Source organism: Telopea speciosissima, chromosome 8 (assembly GCF_018873765.1).
Source record: "Telopea speciosissima isolate NSW1024214 ecotype Mountain lineage chromosome 8, Tspe_v1, whole genome shotgun sequence".
Taxonomy (NCBI): domain Eukaryota; kingdom Viridiplantae; phylum Streptophyta; class Magnoliopsida; order Proteales; family Proteaceae; genus Telopea; species Telopea speciosissima.
The window spans coordinates 10,544,527-10,565,574 of NC_057923.1; the positions used below are offsets into that span (position 1 = coordinate 10,544,527).

Here is a 21,048-nt window from a genome sequence, read left to right on the forward strand (position 1 = left end):
AAGCCAATTTCAACACCAATAGCCACCACTCACACCCTATCAAAGGCAGCAGGGACACTCATGGACGATCCCACTCTTTATCGCAGTGTTGTAGGAGGTCTATAGTATGCAACACTGACTCGACCAGACATAGCCTTTGCCGTTAACAAATTGTGCCAATTCATGCACAAGCCTACTATTGAGCATTGGTCTGCTGTTAAAAGGATATTGCAATATCTCAAATCTACCATTGATCATGGATTGTACCTTCAACCTCAGCAGACTCTGCAACTCTATGCCTACTCTGATGTTGACTAGGCTGGATGCCTTGATGACAGGAAATCAACTGGTGGCTATGCCATCTATTATGGCACCAACTTAATCTCTTGGAGTTCACGTAAACAGGCCACAGTTGCACGCTCAAGCACTGAATCAGAATATCGGGCTGTAGCAAATGCAGCAGCAGAACTCACTTGGTTACAATCGTTGATGAGTGAACTAGGCCTTTACATGGCCCATGCACTTGTCCTATGGTGCGATAATGTAGGTGCCACCTACTTGACAGCACATCCGGTGTTCCATGCTTGTACCAAACATGTGGAAATTGACTTCCACTTTGTTAGGGATAAGGTTGCAAAGGGGGATCTCGATGTTCGATTCATCTCCACCAAGGATCAGATTGTGGATATTCTGACCAAGGCCCTATCGCGATAGCGGTTCAGCCATCTCAGTACCAAGCTCAAGGTTCTACCACCGTTGAACTTGCGGGGGCGTGTTAGAGATAAGGATAATATTTTATCCATCTCAACTAATCCAGAAGAGTCCAACAGCTTCAAGGATACTGACACCACAACGCACAAGGCTTTATCCTCCAAATCTAATCCTGAACAGCTCAACCGATTAGAGGATAAGAGCATCACAGAGGTCATCCCATCGCACAAGGCTGCTGCAGTTGTAGAAGTGCAATCAAACTCCTCCAAGCTCAAGGATCATGACCAGATTCATTCAAACTATAAGCCCTACTGTAGTTATCCATCCCATGAGATTAGTCATTGTAACCTCATCAAACCTATCTCTAATCACCTATATATAGAGAGGATAGATGAAGGCTAAGTGTGCAGAAAATACAAATCTGTGGATGTAGGTTTCCAGTGAAACCGAACCACATTAAAAACGTCTCTGTGTTCTTCTCTTTATCTCTTCTTTTTGTTTCTACTTTCTCTAGTTCAAACAGTCTGTCATGCTCATGATGGTAAAGAATGTGGGTAGAATGATTTCTAATTGCTTGTGACATAGGGATGTGGCAGAAAAGTATGTAAACTAGGACTTAAGGAAAAGCTGGGGATAGGCTTGCAAAGAGGATATGTCCTTCTACCTAAGCTTATCTGTGTGTTTTGGGGGATGACATCAACTATTCCTACTCTTTTTTATTGGATGACTTGCATTAAAAATAGGTTTCTGGAAATCTTAGGCCTGGTATAAAGTATGACCTCGAATAGAGCTGATTGGAGGGCAAGGATCCATGTAACCGACCCCATTTAGTTGAGATAAGGCTGAGTTGTTGTTGCAAAAAAAAAAGTGGGTTGCTCAAGATTGCTACGTAAATGCATTAGTCAATATTGTCGGCAATTTCACTTTCAGAACCTAAGAGGAGGAAATGACTATATTGATGTGTACTTGACGAGGAGTTGAGGTTTGTGGTAGGGTTGTGGAAGGAGCAATCATGCTCGAACCTATCTACTATTCTTTCAGGTTGTTTTTATTGGTCATGGTAGAATTGGACCACCCTTCAATACATTGTAAGTGGTCCGAAGGATTTGTATCACTTTATGCCTTTATGGACTTTTTTGGCATCACATTGGGGTGCTATGTGTTTTTTTTTTTTTTGGGTAAAAACATTGGGGTGCTATGTTGTGAACTTGGCTGTCATAGTGGCAGGCGTGCTCTCAGGCGATAGATACTAAACAGGTTCTTCTCCAGCATCTTCCTTTTTGGATGAAGTTGGTGAAGTATCTTGTTATCATGGCGGGAGGGAGGGGATATTGGGGGAAAATAAAGGAAGTTGGCAGAAGTGCCTAAATTGAATTTTTACCATGGAACATAAATTTTGTGGAGTCAATCTTTCCAACATTTGTTGATTGATTGATGCAGCAGTAACAGGTTTCATATCAGTTGGTCACTTAAGAAATGGTCCCCTGAGATTAATCCGAATGAAAATCTTATAAGCAATTTTGTGCTTCATTGTCAATGCACAGCCTTAGGACCACTCCCTAGTCCCCAAGTGGGGATCATCCTGTGTAGGAATTTCCCTCTCAGTTTGTGCAGTTGGTCCACTATTGAAGTCTCTTCATGCATTCTGTTGTCTGCCAGCTAAATATACTGTCAGCAACCTGTTAAGGAGACCCAATTGCTTAAGGCTGATCCATTATTTTGGGTTGAAAGTGATTACAATGAATTAAAGAAACAAGAAAGAGCTTAGAAGCTATCTTCCAAAAGAGAGGAAAGGCAAAAAAATGACTAATTTTGGGGGAAGGGGTGATTGATGTTCGAGGTCTGTTTGTGATGCAGATTGAATGCTCTAGCCATTACATGGGCATCCATGTCATCATTGTGGCTAAGTGGCCACTTGCCCAATGTGGACATGTTGTCTACATCATCATCTAGTCATTGGTTAATCAAACCAATCTGACTTCTCCGTGTCTTGGTATAATGTTCTGACTACTGTATATTGTTTAAATGCCAAATCTATTGCAAAACAAGGACCATTGAAAAAATTCAAGGGGAAACATACTCTACATTGCATACCATTCAGCTGAGAAGCCTGAGATAAGCACTGAATTGGACATGTGATTTACCCATGGAACTCTCCAGCAGTCCAATGGTTAGGATGACCAAATTATTTTTGGACATGACCGAACCTGTCCTTGTGGATTAGGAAAATCTCCCACTTACTAGTGTATATATATACTGGAGCCCCTTCTAGATTCTTGATAAGAGAACCACTCCTCATTTCATCATTTGCCCAAGTGCTTGCTATCAATGCTATGATTTCCCTAATTTTCTTGTCTGAACATGTGGGATAGGAAAATCTCCCACACTGACTAGTGTATATATATACTGGAGCCCCTTCAGATTCTTCTTGATAAGAGAACCACTCCTCATTTCATCATTGTCCCAAGTGCATGCTATGCTTTCCCTAATTTTCTTGTCTGAACAGTACTAACCAGCTTGTTGTAGGTTTCACAATGCAAAGAGCACCAAGATTAGATATGCAAACTAAAGATGTTATGCTTGTGTATTGCTTTCTTTGATAAGCTTCCTTAGAGATTGTTACAACACTGAGGTTGTCTACTGGATGCAGTTTATACAACTTATTCTTCGTCCCTGACTCTACATTATGTAGTTTCAGCTGCTACTCCAATCTGTGGTGTTTAAAGTTTTGTGTTTCAACATCATTCTCCTGTGTTTATACAGTCCTTTTAAACACATGAAAAAGTTTTGTATTCCACATCACCGCATTTTAATTGTGGGTTAGGCTTGGTAGGCTTTATGCTGTAAGGAGTTAACGGAACCACATGGAATTTCTTCTTGTATAAAATGAATCCCATGAGATATAATTTTTTTCGTTTTTGAAAAGTAGAAGACACACTGTAATAATATAGTATGTGTACTTCATATGTGGTGGTTTAATGATCTGTGAAGTAGAATTATAGAAAGTGTAGGCATGATGGCTTGCAATTGAATTGTGAAAATGTGCAGAACCCTGCAGGTGTGATTGGCTTTGCTGTCTGGAAACTGGAAGGGGAAAAGAGGGTGAAATGCCGAAGATGAAGATGGTTCGATCTTTGAAAGGGATAATTTTACAATCCTACCAATAGAAACTCGCTGTGTGGCACGCCATTATGAGATGTAGAAAGTGACATGTCAAGGGAGCAAGCTGTCTCCACTCTCCATTAGGAGTCCACTAGATGACTAGAAGTGAAGTACAATGGCCACTGTACCAATTAGAATCAAGCAGTGAAATAAAGGGAAGAGGACACAAAGTGGAGCCTTATATTCAGGCCACTCAAGTTTGAGGAATCAACTTGCTTATTACGTAAGACTCATGGACTCACAGTAGGTGTTGATGCTCCAGCCAATCTACTTCGAAACCAAACTTTCTCACAAGTCACAACAAACAGTTCTGTACGGTGTACATATAAGCATCTAACAAAAAATTGCAGACTGGAATGATATACAAAAGTAGAAGCGTTCTAAATTCATAACTATATTGTGGAAACGGATTCCTGCCCAACGATGGGTCAAGGTAACCCACCATCTTTGTCTGTGTTGTTTTGATTTATTGTATTTAATCACATCATCTTTGTATGTTCATTACAGCGGAGCTGTAAGCTTGTCTGTATCCTTGATGAATTTGGGAATCTTACGTTCTTATGATTATGTACTTTTCCACTGGTCCCCCCATTGATCAACTAATCCATATAATTAGATACATCTTACCACCAACAGGCCTGGCCTTATGTAAAGAACCTTCACCAATATTACTGCCTAATTCTATGCTACATTTTAAGTTTTTTCTACATTTGGTTGTTACACAACATAGGCAAACCATACAATGAAAGGTACCCATAGTTAACCAGGTACCCATAGTTTGAATGGTTAACATAATAGATTCGATTCTTGTTGATTTGCAGGTTATGGGTCCATCAAAGAGTGTGGCCTACATACCATTAGCAGTTAAAGTTGCTTAGTTCAGTGAAATTGTAGTGCAAATGCATGTCTATCTTATGCGTGTTCCATTCTATCATTAGGCTAAGAGGTTAAGAACATGTGCTGCAAGCACCACAATTCAAAGATGCCAGTGGCTGGCTCGTGTATAATGTGTACTAAGCTTGTGGGTGGTTTTCATTGCACTATACCACTCCTCATCATGTCTCATTGTAGGACCTTAGTAGGTGGATCTGATCAGTTGGAGGGGAACAGGGAAGGTAACAGTCAATTGATAGTGCCGTATGGGCATGGAAGATCACAATTGGTGCCACATATTTCCTACTGAACAATGACCATCTCACCTACTAGCTAGGTCACATACCCTTTTGTAAAGAGGTCAAAACTCAATTAGTACTTTGGCTTGGGCATGAGATTGGGGGACAGTCACACAAGGAGAGTGAAATTTGAAGAGAAGATTTGCAATGAGAAATTGATGAATGATTGTATCAAAGAACTTGGAGGTTTCCATTGAGGATGCAGCATCTCTATCTATATTCGACGAAAGTATAAAGAAAGAAAAAAAAAAACAGCAGAAGGTGTTGTGCACGGCCATGGTTTCTGCCATTGGATGGGGAGAAGGGAGAATGTGTAATACCAAATTTACCCCCCCTACTGTACGAAATATACCCTATGTGCGACTGTGTATGTACATGACCCATGTATAAAAACTGGGTCTCAGGGAAAAAAAAAAAAAAAAAAAAACACAAAAAAAAGGGGAAAAGTAGGGCCTTTGGTCATGTAAGGAGGAAAAGCTGTACACCCTTTGGGTGATCAAATGTCCCTATCCCTCCACTGCAACCCAAGTATCTCACTGAAGCTGTCCCCACACTCAAAAGCTTAGATGCCTATTCCATCTCTATATGATTGCACAAGTCACTTTCAATTCTGCAGAGTTAAAAGATAACATCAACAAAGACCATCAATGTTTCTCCATCATTTCTCTTTGCATTCATAGCCTGCTGGGACACTCGAATCCTTTTCTCAAACTCTCAAACTGTCAAGATCATCATCATTTTTAAATATCTTATGCTTAGCCAAGATTAATTCCATAACCAGAGACTAACAAGGATTTTGACTAAGAAACTCTTCTCTTCTGCAAGCTAGTGTAACTATACTTGGTTTTTATTGTGCTTCCTATTCTCTTTGTAAGAGTTTCTCTCTCACACATAATTTTTCTTGATTTTTTTACCCTTCATGTTGCTATTTCCGAAGTGTTTGTATTTTAACATCTTTATTGACAGTAATAAAACGAAATTGTACTTAGAACAAAATATGCATGAAATGGTATGTATTTCCATATTGGTACAAAAGGTCTGGGTTTTGCCTGAGTCTCCTTGTAAGAATTGGTCTTGGTTTGGTTTATTTGGAATAAAAAGTGGAAGTACTGCGTTGAATTAAGTTGAAACTGAACATGTCCTGTTTGCATATAGATTGACTGCTGATAAACCCACCTTGATTAATCCATTATTAGTCCCAACCACCCTTAAGTTAATTATCTATCTCATTGGCCTATACTAATGCGCGCAGTCTAAACGTGTGATTAACAAGTTAGAACCTTCTAAAGATTGTGTTACAATTCAAATTAATCAGTGTTAATGATTCGAATAAGAATCGAATCAGAATAGAAGGAGATCGATCTCGTACCTGATTCCTAGTTTTGAAGCCTTGGTTTAAATCTATATCCTATATATGTTGCTTTGAGAATTTAGGGACTATATGTGTGAGAGTGCATGGACATACATGGACGAATGGCTGGAAAATTCAATGATGCATGACAATACATACGTGACTCAAATAGTGGACCATCTCAAGAGCAATGTATAATGTATAAATGAAAAAACAGGGCATACCCAATGCACGAGGCTCCTGCCACTGCAGGGTTTGGGGAGTATCAAAATGTACATAGTCTTAACCCCCCTCCCCGCTGCACAAAGAAGCTGTTTTCCGATTTGAATCCATGACCACTAGATCGTAATGGAGCAACCTTACCACTGCAACATGTAAATAAAAATAAAATGTCCCTTAAATTTAAGGATAGGATAGGATAGGTCAAGATTGATGCCTTGTCTATGTTATGTTATATTTGCTTGATCAAAAATAGGAAACACTTTGGTTTAATCATCTAAAAAGAGATGTTTTAATAATGTGTTTTACTTTCATGGAAAATCAGGAGATGGGGGGTGTGGCCTACAATGATGGGGTAACTGAAGAGAGATGCTGTCCATCGAATGGATGTGGCAGATGGATACCCTTATTGTCGGCGGATATGGGTTTATGTTCACTTTTGAGATGTAAAAAAGCTTAATGTCCTGCATTGTTATGGGAAGAGGATGAGGTAGGTGTGAGTGTTTTGGTGTGACTTTGTGAAAGGAAAAGTTTATTGGGGTTAATGAAATTCCCCAAGAAAAAGCCTTTGTTTTACAGCAAAGAAAAGTGGGAATGGGAAGGGAAGAGAGACTAAAACTTTTCTTTTCTTTTCTTTTTGCTGGGAAATGGTACACAAAGCTTTTGTAGCCCAAGATTGTGACCACCAAGGCTCTTCACCGACTTCACGTGATGTTTCGGAGTTTTTCTCAGTGGGGGAAAGTTGCAACTGGCAGTGTTTTCAAGAATTGACCAACTTCACTTCAATTTATTTTTATCAGAAAAAAGAAAAATCTCTCTCTCTCTCTCTCTCTCTATTTTTAAATGGAGTTGGCTTTATGTGGATTAGGTTTAAAGATCTTCGATTTCTTAGTCTATCCTTTTAGATTCTCTTTTTAGTCAATATCAGCCGTCCAAATAGAATCTTTTTCAATAAACCTTCGGTTGACGCGATTGTTGCTCGATCGGACTCCAAATTTCGATCGTAATCAAATTAGACTTAAATATCTTCGATTTCTTAATCTATCCCTTTAGATTCTTTTTCGACCAATATCAGTCATCCAAATGAAATCTTTCCCTATAAACTTCTGGTGGTCGACGCAATTGTTGTTCAATCAAACTCCAAATTTCAATCGCAATCTCTCTCTCTGATAGACACACACATATACATATACATATACATACACATATACATACACATAGCTTCTATAAGACGGAGCCTAGCTAATAATTTAAAAATGTGCTGTTGCGCATTTGCAGTTGTACCTTCCAAGTCGACACCATTTTCTCCTCTTTCATCTTAGTCTACAATTAGTGAGTGGTGAGTTGAGGCTAGTTTCATGGTATCCAGCTCCCTCAAACTGGCCCAGCTCCACTAAAAATTTCTAGTAAAGGCAAATGGTCAACGAGAGAGAAGATGAATAAAATTTCCAAAAATATTCTTATAACCCATCCATCTTTAAGAAACTGACCATTACACCCTTTTCCCTTTCTCTTTCTTCGGTCATATTTTTCTTTCCAGTTGTTCTCTCTCTCTCTCTCTCTCTTTCACCTGCATGTCTTTCCACAAAATGGGACATTTAATGAAGTTCATAAAACCCATGAAGGGATGAGCACTGAAGAGTGCAGGAACTGTAAATTGCATCAACAGAACCCACTTATGGATATGTTCATGGGGTTCTCATATTGGTGGTGGTGATGAACTGATCATGTACCCCCATGCATTCTGAAGCAAATTAAAGAGGATAATTTTGAGGTTTTGGCTGGTAAAAAGAATCATATATTAATTCACCCCAAAAAAATAAAATAAAATATATATATATATATATATATATATATATATATATATATATATATATATTAACCCTTATTGGATCTCATTAAAAAAAAAAATCCTTATTGAAAACTGTGGATTCCATTTCACTTGTGTGGAAAGCAGAAGCTTCTACAAAGATTTAAGGATCTAGTTTTTCTTCACCCATGGTGAAGAAAATATCTCTTATCCATCTCAAGGGTATTTTGGACCATGAACAATAAGGGAGTTCTGACTCCCTCTCAAGGGAAACCATGCAAGATTTCTGGAGAGCTTCTGAGAGTTTCTACAAATCAAGACTTAAGGACCTAGTGTCTCTTCACTCATGATAAAGAGAGTATCTCTTATCTATCCCATCTGATCCTCAGATTGGAGTGGAGAAGGGTATTTTTGACCATCAACAATAAAGAGTGAGAGTTAATGATGAACCCAGAATTCAATCATAACGTCACCATCGGTGAAATTATAACCTGGGTTTAGAAAGTTTGACTTATTATTGCATTCAATTATTCAAACATTAAAACACAATATTTCCAAGAATAGGGGTATCCAAAAATGTATCCATTTAAGTACAAATATTTAATCTTTCAAACATTTCTCTCACTCTCTCTCTCTCTCTCTCTCTACTTACTTTTACTATTATTATGTGATCATGATAATGAGTATAATTATGCCAATATGATTTTTGCTTCTATTTCAAGTAATATAAGTTTGAGATTTACATCTGAGCTAGGGTTTGGGAAGGATAAGATGATCAGAGCTTCCACTTGGTGGTAGGAGGGAGGAAAAGGATGGGGGCAGTCAGTCCCCACCTGTAGTCTTGAGTCTTGACCCTCCCTCCTTCCCCTCCCCCACACACACCAAGGGACTCATCTTCTGCCATTCTACCCTCCTCCCATACCTACTTCTCCAATTTGATTATCCCATAAAATTTAAAAAAGAAAAAAAAAAAAACCTCCTATTAAATGAGGGGAAAAACAAAGATAGCTAACAAAACCAATATAATTCCTCCATTAATTCTAAGTTTCCACCCCACCACCACTTGTAGTCAATAAAAATCCAAACCTCGAGCTGCTGCTGCTGCCCAACACAACTCTAATTTTGCTTACATCACTACTTCAGACTCTGTCTCCAGCACTACTGTTTCTCTCTGGCTACGGTTGTCCTACATTAATGCCACACATTACCATACAATGATCTTATATTAATCTCTCTATCTCTCTCTTTTTCTCTCTGTGGTTGTGTGTGGATCAGAGGATATAGAAGCCAAAGAGCAAAATTATTAAGACAGCAACGTCAGCCATTGTCAATAGAAGGAGACAAAAAATGATGGGTAAAATGGTAAATTTAGGTAGATGGGCTTTTTCTCCACATAAATATTTTTCTACTTCACTCATTCTATGGTCGTTTTCTTGTTGATGAATGGTCAAAGAGGGACTAATGGGTCTGACAACCTCCCTTGGTTGTCAGGAGGAGAGATGAAAGCTCTATCTCAAGCTCTCTCTCTCTCTCTCTCTGAAAGTGAAAGCTCCCTTTGGTTACCATGAAATTGCGTGAGAGGGAGAGAGAGAGAGTTCTCACTTCTCTGGTCATTTTCTAGAACAGGAGAGGGATCTGTCTTGCATTCATCTCTCTTTCCTACTCACTGAGGCACTGAATATTATATACAGTACTGAAATGTATGAAATTATGCATGAAGAATACATACGTGTTTTGTAAGCCTGTAAGGTATGGCACTATTCATAGAAATCATGAGAAGAGAATGAAGAATAGTAATATTGTATTTTTGAATTTCAAACCATCTAATCAGTAATCAGAGAAGCAACCACTAGATGCTCAAGAAACCAAATCTGACACATGATATGATGCATTCTGAGTCTGAAAATGGGCTTCAGAAACAAAACCGGGTGGATTGGAATGTGATTGCACTTGACAATATTGTAACTGTGGGCGTACTCTGATACACTTATGATGCGTTTTAAAATCGTGCGACGAATCTTAATCAAAACAGATAGTATCGTGACATGTGAGGTCCGTCATGAAATGTGAAACTTCATTGGGCAATCAAAAAAGATATCTTCATTGATCCTCAAAATTAAAAAAACTGAGAAGATTGTGGACTAACCAGTCTTTCATGGCTTAGTTATGTTGATGGAGAAATCAGAACCCTTTGATCAATGACACAAGGCTCTGAAATATATGATTGGTGATGCATATCACATGACAATACATCAAAGTTTTCTGCAGGGATGAAATGAGCAGTAATACCTTAATAAATTGTCAGGAATGGTACTGAGTGTACTAAGGCAATGGATGGTATACATATGTAGATTGAGAGAGAGAGAGAGAGAGAGAGAGAGAGAGAGAGAGAGAGAAAGAGAGGATCTACTGATTCTAGTCAGTGATGTATTTTCTATGTTTTGTTCATACTGATAATTAATAATTGGGATAAGAAAGAGGAAAAAGAAGATGATCAGTTCTGAATGGTGGGGTATTTGAAAAAGAGACAGTTGGGAATCGAGAGAAAATGTAGACCCCACCATTTGATATTTTTTCAATTTTTAAATCATAATTTCTAGAAGACAGAGAGAGAGAGAGAGGTATAAATTTAAGTATTCTTAGTTGGGTTGCCTCACAATTGGAGGGTAGGTTGTTGGGCACTTCTTTCCTTTAGAGATAGAGAAAAAGAGAAGGGAGTCTTAATCTGAAAGGTTGATGGAGCAACAGCTGAACCCATTAGCTGTTACACATCTTCTTCAACAAACTTTGAGAAGCTTGTGTATTCATGAAAACTCTCAATGGGTTTATGCTGTTTTCTGGAGGATCTTGCCTAGAAATTACCCACCACCAAAGTAAGGGAAAAAAAAAAAAAAAAAAAAAAAAAAAAAAAAAAAAAAAACCCTACAAAATCTTCTGATACATTAATGTTCCATTATTATTTATTACTAATATCATCTTTATATGTTTCTTACAGATGGGATTTGCCAGGAGGAGCCTATGATAGATCAAGAGGAAACAGGAGGAACTGGTAATATTTCATCTAGCTCTGCATTAAGCATAAGAGATATAGTCATCCCTTATATTGCACCAAGTTTTGATACTTATTATGGTTGATATATGTTAGGATACTAGTATGGGAAGATGGGTTCTGCAATTTTGCAGCTTCAATGGCCGAGATTGATTCTGGTGATTTGCCAAGCTCATCAGTATATGGGAATAACTATGAATTCCAACACCTCAAAGGCCTGCAACCTGAGCTTTTCTTTAAGATGTCTCATGAAATCTACAACTATGGAGAAGGGTAAGTATGAACTATGAACTATCATTTGTGAATACCTAAAAAATATATGCTGAAATGATGGTTTCTTTTATGTGGGCAGTTTGATTGGAAAAGTGGCTGCAGATCACAGCCATAAGTGGGTATTCAAGGAACCAAGTGATCAAGAAACAAACTTCTTGTCTGCATGGCATAACCAAGGAGACTCAGTAAATACCTAAATATATATATATATATTCATGCATATATGGCTTCAACTGTACTAAAGTTCATATTTTGTTTTATGGCCCTTAAATCTGATCACTTCCTTTTTGCCCTTTCCCTTCTTGGACTTTTGCTTTCAAAATTTCAGTATCCAAGGACGTGGGAAGCTCAATTCCAGTGTGGCATTAAGGTTCATATGTGAACTCCTTTCCTTCCTTTACAACTCTCTCTTGCATGCTACTACCCTGACTTCGAAAAATTTCCTCCATTAATTTGCTTCTCATAATCTTGCAGACCATTGCTTTGATTGCAGTCAGAGAAGGTGTAGTTCAATTAGGAGCACTTCACAAGGTCTCTCTCTCTCTCTCTCTCTCTCTCTCTCTAAGTTCATCAACAATGGCTAATTAATGTTTCCATCTAATTGTGTTGTTAATGTATTCAAGGTGATGGAAGACCTGAACTATGTTGTTCTACTGCGAAAGAAGTTCAGTTATCTTGAGAGCATTCCTGGTGTCCTCCTACCACATCCATCATCTTCAGCATTCCCCTTCAAGGTAGAAGGATGTAGTTCAGCAGAAACTTGGCCCGCCAATGTGGCACTAGCTTCACCAGCAATGACTACAACAGAATTTTACAATCAGTATGGTCAGCCAATAAAGATCACTCCATCCATGAGCAGTCTTGAAGCACTTCTATCAAAGCTCCCATCTGTAGTACCTTCACCATCCCTATCCTCCTCTGGATACTGTGAATCAACACCGCAGCAGCTTCTATCATTACATCAACCGTCATCCTCGTCCCGATACTGTGAATCAGCTCCTCTACAACTTCTATCCTCACAACAGCCATTGGAATTGATGGGAACACAGAAGGTGGCCAAGGAAGAGATCGACGAGGAATGTGGACAAGGGAGAGAGATAAGCGAGAGTAGCTGTTCAATGTCATCATATTATCACCATTATTCTCGTCATAATTGTTATAATCAGCAACAACATTACCATCACGATCAACAACCCAACAAGGAACTCTAAATGATTCCTGGATTGCATAAACAAGTTGCCCATCCATGTCTAACCTGTGGTTCTAATTTTAGCCTCATAGTTTTATGTCTCATAGCGTGTTTGTACTCAATGAATTCAATGTTGGGAGAGAGAGAGAGTGTGTGTGTGTTAATAACTTGGGGGTCACAATGTTTGTAATAGAAACTCAGAGAGCTGCTTGCACGGGCCATTAAAGTGAAGGTTTATAGCTTGGGAGATGAATTGTACTCAAGAGTCAAGTTTGCAGCAGGAGTTTGCAGATCTGGTTCATTTAAATGATAACCAGGTAAAATCTGTGAGGGTTATTAGCAACAAGAATGGTGTTCAAGAATCTAGGGTTAGGGGTAACAATTTAGGTTTAAACAATTAGTTCAGAGATGGGGCTGAGGATCTTCATTCTCTTCCCATAAATCTTATTACGGTTGTTGCAATGGCTAGAATCGAACACCTTGTGTGATCTCCAGCATAATTTGGGTCTTTATCTCCACTATTTTCTTCACAACAACAGTGTAGAACAAGCAAAAATGAAAAGGTAACAACTCTCTGACGTTAGGTGAATAGGTAAGTTTGTACTTTGTAGGGTTCCGTGAGGACATAAGATGGGGAGACAAGCATGTTTCATTTTCCTTCTGTTTACATTCTAAGCAAGTATAAGTGTGGTGGTCTAAAAACATTTGAGGATCATTTTCTTGTAGTAGTTGCTGGGAAAGTACCATCACTTGAATTGAACCCCAGGTCTTTAAGGTCAAAGGGTATGTCTGCTCCAGAAGACAATCAAGTGATAATGGTATAGGGATCAAACAGTAAATAATCTATTTAAACTCTATTTCGGATGTGCTTGTAATTGTCCTATTAACTGCAAAACAAGCTCACGAATCTCGTATTGAAACAATGCTCTCTGCATTAGGTTTTGCATAAAATCCCAACTAGCTGTGAAAGAGAAACATAAATGTGAAAACAGATAGTGAGATATTTCAATAATAATTAGGAAGTAACTGAACTAATTTCTTCCTTCTCTTGAACTTGATCTCCCTTGCACATCATTCTGGCTCTAAAGCAAATTTCTCCAACACAAAGTTAGATTCAGAGATTTAGAGGGAGGCAGAATGCCTAATTTCAACAGGCATGCTCACCTGCACAAGATTTAAAAAAATATTAGACAAAAAGCGAGAGTTAATCTCATCACAGTTGAAACTGTTGATAGTCTGAAAATTCTAGGAAACATTTGGTTGTGAAGCAAAATAAAGTACTTGAACCAAACAACGGAACCTATTCAGAACATGTCCAGTAGTACTGCAGCATCCATGCATCACTGTCGGCTGACTACATGCAATCAAACCCATGCTACAGCAGTGCCAACCTCCATGGAGGGTGTAGGTGGGGGGAATCATTAGACAAACAAACTCAACTGTTTAGGTGTGTATGAGCCCATCAGTGAGAGGCTTAGTTATTCTTAGGTCATGCCTGAAGAAAATCAGGTTATTTCAAACAAAAGTTGCACCTTTCTGAATTGTTTTACAGTTTTACTTATGGGGATTTTAACCAGTAACATGGAGCCCAATTGATTAGGTGCTAATTGACTGACAACCTACATAACCAAGGACTTTTATTTTTATCACAATTTTGCTGTCTTGGACACTTGTGCCTCTGTCAGGCACAGACATGGACAATGGCACTTCTGTTTTTTAGTATAAACCAATATAATTTTCACAGCAGATACTGTTTCAGAAACACTGTACCTCTGTTGAGCACTGACATCTGCATTATCATCCTATTTTTACATTAGATACAATTGATGTTTTGAAGGGCACTGAAATCTCAGTTTGTCATGACCAACAGATTTATGCATTGATCCATAAATATAATACTGTGCCAGTATTAAGTATAAAAAGATACAGCACTAACAATCCATTTTTCAATTTTCTTAACTTATTGATTAAATCTAATATAATACATTATTTGTAGATTGAGGGATTAATTGATAGCCAACAGAACAGCACTGAAAATTCATTTGCCAACAATATTAGAATATTGATATTGTTTAACACACTACCCGACTAGTGAATAGAAGAGTTAATTTATAGCCAACAGTTTGGCCCCAACCATGTAGGCAATAATGATCTGATAAACCAACATTCCAATTTCATCTAAACCTCACCCCCTCCCAAAAAAAAATAAAAAATTAATAATAATAATAATAATATCTACATATAATTATATAAAGCACGAAAGAACAAAAGAAAAGATTCACCTTGAGAAGCTAGAAAGGAAGTGGTGAGAGAGGATCACTAAACGTTTTCTATTAGCACACAAGTAGATGGTAAAATTGCTACGTGACCTTGGTCAAGATTCCTAAATGCCTGCCCCACCCCCGACAAAAGCAAAACAACAAAGTGAGAGAGAGGGCATAGGAACCACCACGAAAAAAAAAAAGGCTTAAAAATTATCAATACAAACAATAAATAAAATAATGGGCCGTAATTTCTGAGAGATTCTAACGGCAGTAACGGACAGCCCTAAAGTATGAAACCTGCACAAAGTAGATCCTGAATTCGAAAATTTCAACCACCCAGTCTAAAAGGCTTTTCAGAGTTATCTCCTTTTTAAGGACAGAAGATTACACTCCTAAAATGATATTTCCACAGATGATTTTCTAAGGGGGTTAAGTTTTGAGGACACTTTTATCCAATACTCAGCAGACTACTTCCCATTATAGGACAGAATGTCCATCTCCCATCCTTTAGTGGCCAACCTCTATCATATCGTACATTTAGCCATCTTGAATGATTAACATTATTACACAGTTAAAGATATCCACGCATACTGGACTTTAAAATTTGTAAAATTGGAAAGGAATGCAGAAGCAATTTGGATTGCTAGCTGCTATTAGGCAACAATAACTAATATTTCAGCAGTGCTTCATTCACCAAAAAATAAAAAATATTTCAGCAGTTCTTTAGAGTGGTTTTCTTCATACTTTATTTTATTTTATCTCAAGTTTTTTTTTAAAAAAAAGTGTCTGCTGTTTGCCAGCCATTTCTTTATGGGAGGAAACATAGCTTAGGTCAAAGTTCTTATAGCCAGTCAATCCTTCCATCTCTGGCCACACCAACCACACTTGAATGCTACCAGTTGTCAAGGCGTCGCCTAGGCGTTCAGGCGACAGCACGCCTTGCTGACACTTCACGAGTTTACGTTGCTTTATGTTTATTGTTTTGTTTTTTGATGAATATGCTTATATTGTATTCAATTTGTTGTTTATTATATGTTTGTTTCCTCATATTAGGCCATTACTAATAATTATATCATATTGCATTGATATGGCTTCTATGTTGCATATAAACATAATTATACAAAATTATCATTGCTATATTACATATAGTAATTAATGCACGCCTGGGGTGCTTTTAAAATTTCTCACAACCCACAAATTCTTCACAACCCAAACTCTTCTAAAAATTATACACTAGAATTGAAACCAATAAAAATTAAACAAAGCAAGTTCTGAAATTTGGTTCTAGTCGCAGAGGAAACAGGGAAATAGAAGGTTAGCATGGATATGGATGAAAAAGATAGCGGAGGAAAGGATGGTGAAAAAGGCCCTTCTGGGTTCCCTCTCTCTTTTCCAGTTTTCCCTGTGACCAATACTAACATCTATGTTTGCATTTGATCAATAAGACTTACTCTAGCTGTGACTGGGATGGCAACATGGATAAGAGCAGTGAGATCGATGAATCCGAATCTATTGATTGACCTTTGTTGCTTCACGGGGAAAGAAGAAAGAAAAGGAAAAGAGGAAAGGCTGACAATACCAAGCTGTACTTCAACAGAATTTCACTTTTCAAAAATTCATCACATGAAGAACAGATTTTGTACATGAAAATGGGAGAACAGTGTTATCCTCCTCCTTGGAGCAAGGAAGGTTGTAGACCAATCCAGAGGATCCTGTACTGATGGACAGTTCCGTTTATCATTGATTCTCTGCCACCAATGAAGATTCAACCACGGACAGACTATGGCACAGAGAACAATGTTTATCTGATAAACCAAGTTCAGACTCCAGAGTCCACATGAAGGACCAAAGAGTCAGTTGTGGTATCCCACCCCACCCCACCCATCCCTCCCCTTCTGCAATGCACACGAAGATTGATCTGGGTTTCCTCTCCCATTCATAAGGGTTACATGCATGTATAATACCATATGCACATGTATACCATGTAAAGATTACCAACTCCAAACGATAAGAACTATCAACTTCAAAATGTTAAGTCAGGGAAAGGACACTTAAGTACCATAATTTAAGTTTGGCCTCTCATTTGAGACTGCTAGTGTGCTTGAATTTTGTTTCAGAGTCTGAGTAGCAGCATTATTGAATACCAGACCTTAAAATAGCTCAAGTGTAAGTAGAAATGCTATAGGCTTCTTCTTTTTTTTTTTGGGGGGGGGGGGGGCAGGGGGAGCACTGTGTGACTGTCGTGGTAGAGAAAAAGATGGAGCCTATGATATTTAAAATACACAGTGGAGTTTACCTCTATATGAATGAACTCCATATGCAAACATAAAACAGCCTGAGGCAATTCATGGGCTTAGTCCATATTCTTGTTTCTCAATCTGTACAAACACTGGATATATAATCATATCAAAGGTAATATGATGTGGACACAAAAAAAAAAAAAAAAAAAATTGAAACAAGAAAGTGTCTTACTAAAAAAAATCTAAAAGAAGTTAGATAATTCATCATCAAGAACACGAAGGCTTACTCATATTTATTTTTCTGGTTCAATTTACTTGAGATCATATTTCATTGGGCTTTAGATAAAGTGTTCACTTTTTTATCTCCCGCCAAATATGTATTGAAGTGATAAATTGGTGTTTCTCCTTGGGCTTTTCTTCCATCTTCATATTCCAACAGAGATGTTTTACCTGGTGAGTAGGGTAAAGGAAGTTAGTGTGAACCCAAGTGATGGGGATGGCTAAGTCAATGGTCAAAAGACTTGTTACCTTCAAAGAGATACTTGCGGGAAAAAGGGGTATTGAGAGGTTTTCCTTTTATCTCATTGGCCAACATTTCCTTGTGGAAATGGATATGTCATCTTTTCCAAAGATGCTTCATTTTCAGAAAAAAATAATTCCCCATCCTTAGTTATTAAGATGGCCATCATGGTTTTCTTAATGGAAATTTGAAGTAAAACATATTCCTGAAAAAAACAATTTGTTGGCAAATTTTTCTCTCCAGAACCTCTATACTCCTTCCTCTCTTTCCAATTACCAGAGAATCCATTGATCTTTTACCTTTTCCTCATTGGAGACAAGAGTTGCCACAAGGACCTAATGAGAACCCTAGTGACAATCTAATCATGCAGTGGCCTCACTGCCCTTATCATTTAATACTCCATATAGTTTGGCAGATCCTCTTAACACAGAATTCAGGAGCTCTAAGTCGGAAAATGTAGTGACCCATCTCTGTGAGTTTAATGGGGTTCCGAGGGATCAGATTCCTCCACAACTTTGATCTAACCCTTATGATGCACAGAATGTGAGGTGATGATGCTGATGAAGGGAGTTCCTCATATTCCTCTGATACAGGTACAAGCACTGATTAAGATACAATCAGCACTCTGTCTGAAGGCACTAAACTACGATCATTAACTTGATGAGCATCAGTCTCACTGATGGACTTTAAATGGATACAACACCCAGCTCCGGTTTTGAAGGGCGCATAGAAAAATAAAATAAAGCTTGTTTGGCAGCTTGATCTTCCTGTTGAAGTTCAAATTCATATTTGTGGTTTTCTGAAAAAAGATATTTGAGCAACAAGTAAAGGCAAAGCAACCTCTTCCATTCAAGGGTAAGAGCTTGTAAGCTAGGAGACGAAGGTCAAGAAGGACGAGAATCTGTCAATTCTTTGTACGGACTAATTGTAATGGTGAATTCTGTGATAATGGTCCACGATGTAATCATGGTCAAGGGATGGACCCAGATAGTAGAATTGAAAAATTAAATTTAATTAAATCCGCCTGGATGCCTAGGCGGCACCTAAGCGACTGCTAGGTATGCACCTCGGGTTTTTGGATCCACGTGGTTTGTTCATAATTTGGAACCTTAGGTTGATAAGTTATCTCCCCAGACTGTCAAGTCATGGTTATTCGAGAACTCAAAAAGGGTATAAATGTTATGATCCTATTACTCAACGACAGTTTGTGAGTGCAAATGTGACAATTTTTGAGAATACTCCATACTTTTCTGCCACTAGTCGTTCTCTTAACACAGATGTCGTTAGCCCCCCTCCTATTCCTACTCTAGTGCCCTTGGATGAAGTTCCAACCACCGCCTCACCAGCATCACTGAAGGTGTATTTGCAGCGTAACAGTGAAGCCTGATTTTGTTCCTCCTGCTTCACAGCCCACCACACAATCTGATCCTCCAGCTGGAGTTCTTGCTTCCTCCTTGTCTCCTAATGGCTTATAAGTTGCTCTTCACAAAGGTACCCGCTCTTGCACTAAAAAAAATCCATGACTGTATCTTATTAAAATTTTTGTCTATCGCATCTTTCATCTCCCTTACATAGCTTTGTATTGTCACTCACTCTATTCCTAAAACCTATCATGAGGCATTGTCTCACCCTGGGTGGAAAGTGGCTACGGATGCAGAAATTGATGCCTTGAGTTATTGCTAAACATGGACTTTTATGGATTTACCTCCAGGTAAGGACCTTGTGTGGTGTCATTGGATGTCAATCAAGTACAGTCCAAATAGCTCCGTTGAATGGCTAAAAGTCTATTTGGTTGCGAAAGGTTATACTTAGACGTATGATGTGGATTACTTTGAGACCTTCGCACTTGTTGCTCAGCTTAATTCAGTTCTTGTGCTCATTTCTTTAACTGGGAATCATTAATGGCCTTTATATCAGTTGGATATCAAAAATGCTTTCTTATATGGTAATTTACATGAGGAGGTGTGTATGGAGCCACCTCTAGGGTATGTTACCCAGGGGGAGGATGCTCGAAGGGTTTGTAAGTTACAAAAGGCAATTTATGGCCTAAAACAGTCACATAGAGCCTGGTTTGATAAGTTCAGTTCGATTTTTACTCGATGCGGGTTCTTGAGGTGTTATTCTAATCATTCAGTGTTTGTTTGTCACTGGGATTCTAGGTTGATTGTATTGGTTGCATATGTTGATGATATTATTATATCTGGGGATGATGTATCTAGGATTATAGAAGTGAAATCTTATCTACAACAGCATTTTCAGATGAAAGACTTGGGTGACCTGACCTCAGGTATTTTCTTGGTATTGTAGTGCTTCAGAGTTAAAAAGGGATTAGTCTCTCACAAAGAAAATATGTTTCAGATCTTTTGTCTGAGACTGGCATGCCTTATTCCAAACCATTTGATACACCTATGGAGCCACACCAGAAGTTTGGGACAAATGATGGTGAGGAGTTTGACGACAAACACCAGTATAGAAGATTGGTAGGGAAACTCATTTACCTTACTGTTACTAGATCTTACATATCTTTTGCTATTGCAGTTATTAGTCAGTTTATAGAGTCACCTAAGAAGACTCACTGGGAGGCAGCATGTCGAATATTGAAGTATCTTAAGGGTGCTTCAGGAAAGGGGCTCATTTACCAACCTAATCAACATATTGATGTGGTTGGATGCTCTGATGCAGATTGGGCTGGTGCTGACGGTGATAGGACGTCTACTACAAACTAGTGTTCGTTCATTGGTGGCGATCTTGTTACATGGAGGAGCAAGAAGCAAATGACTATGGCCAGGTCCAATGCTGAGGCTGAGAATAGAGCCATGGTTCATACAACAACGAGTTAACGAGGTTTAGATCTTTGCTGCAAGAGTTGGGGTTTCCGGTTATACTAAACATATGAAGATGTTTTGTGGCAATCAAATTGCTATCTGCATTGCCAGCTACCAGATGTTTCACGAAAGGACCAAACACATTGAAATTGATTGTCACTAAATGAAGGATGCAGTAGTGAGAAAGTTGATTGATACTCTGTTCGTTTGTTCTGCAGATCAATTGGGTGATATGTTTATCAAGCCTCTGTTTAGCCCGCTTTCGAGAAATGTTGTTCCAAGTT

The 21,048-nt window shown here is 38.4% G+C and overlaps 1 protein-coding gene across 6 annotated transcripts; it reads left to right on the plus strand.

Moving 5' to 3' along the window:
• The first annotated feature begins 10,752 nt into the window (after positions 1-10,752).
• LOC122670865 (protein RICE SALT SENSITIVE 3-like) lies at positions 10,753-13,011 on the plus strand. Of its 6 annotated transcripts, none has more exons than XM_043867879.1 (8): positions 10,753-10,805; positions 11,122-11,277; positions 11,400-11,453; positions 11,550-11,726; positions 11,806-11,911; positions 12,055-12,096; positions 12,201-12,257; positions 12,350-13,011. In XM_043867879.1, the coding sequence occupies exons 2-8, from the start codon at positions 11,141-11,143 to the stop codon at positions 12,935-12,937; spliced, it is 1,161 nt and encodes a 386-aa protein (XP_043723814.1). In that variant the 5' UTR covers positions 10,753-10,805; positions 11,122-11,140; the 3' UTR covers positions 12,938-13,011. The 6 variants fall into 6 exon arrangements, with proteins under 6 accessions (XP_043723814.1, XP_043723817.1, XP_043723812.1 ...); XM_043867882.1 differs by having other exon boundaries at positions 11,558-11,726; XM_043867877.1 differs by having other exon boundaries at positions 10,757-10,809; positions 11,121-11,277.
• Positions 13,012-21,048: the final 8,037 nt, after the last annotated feature.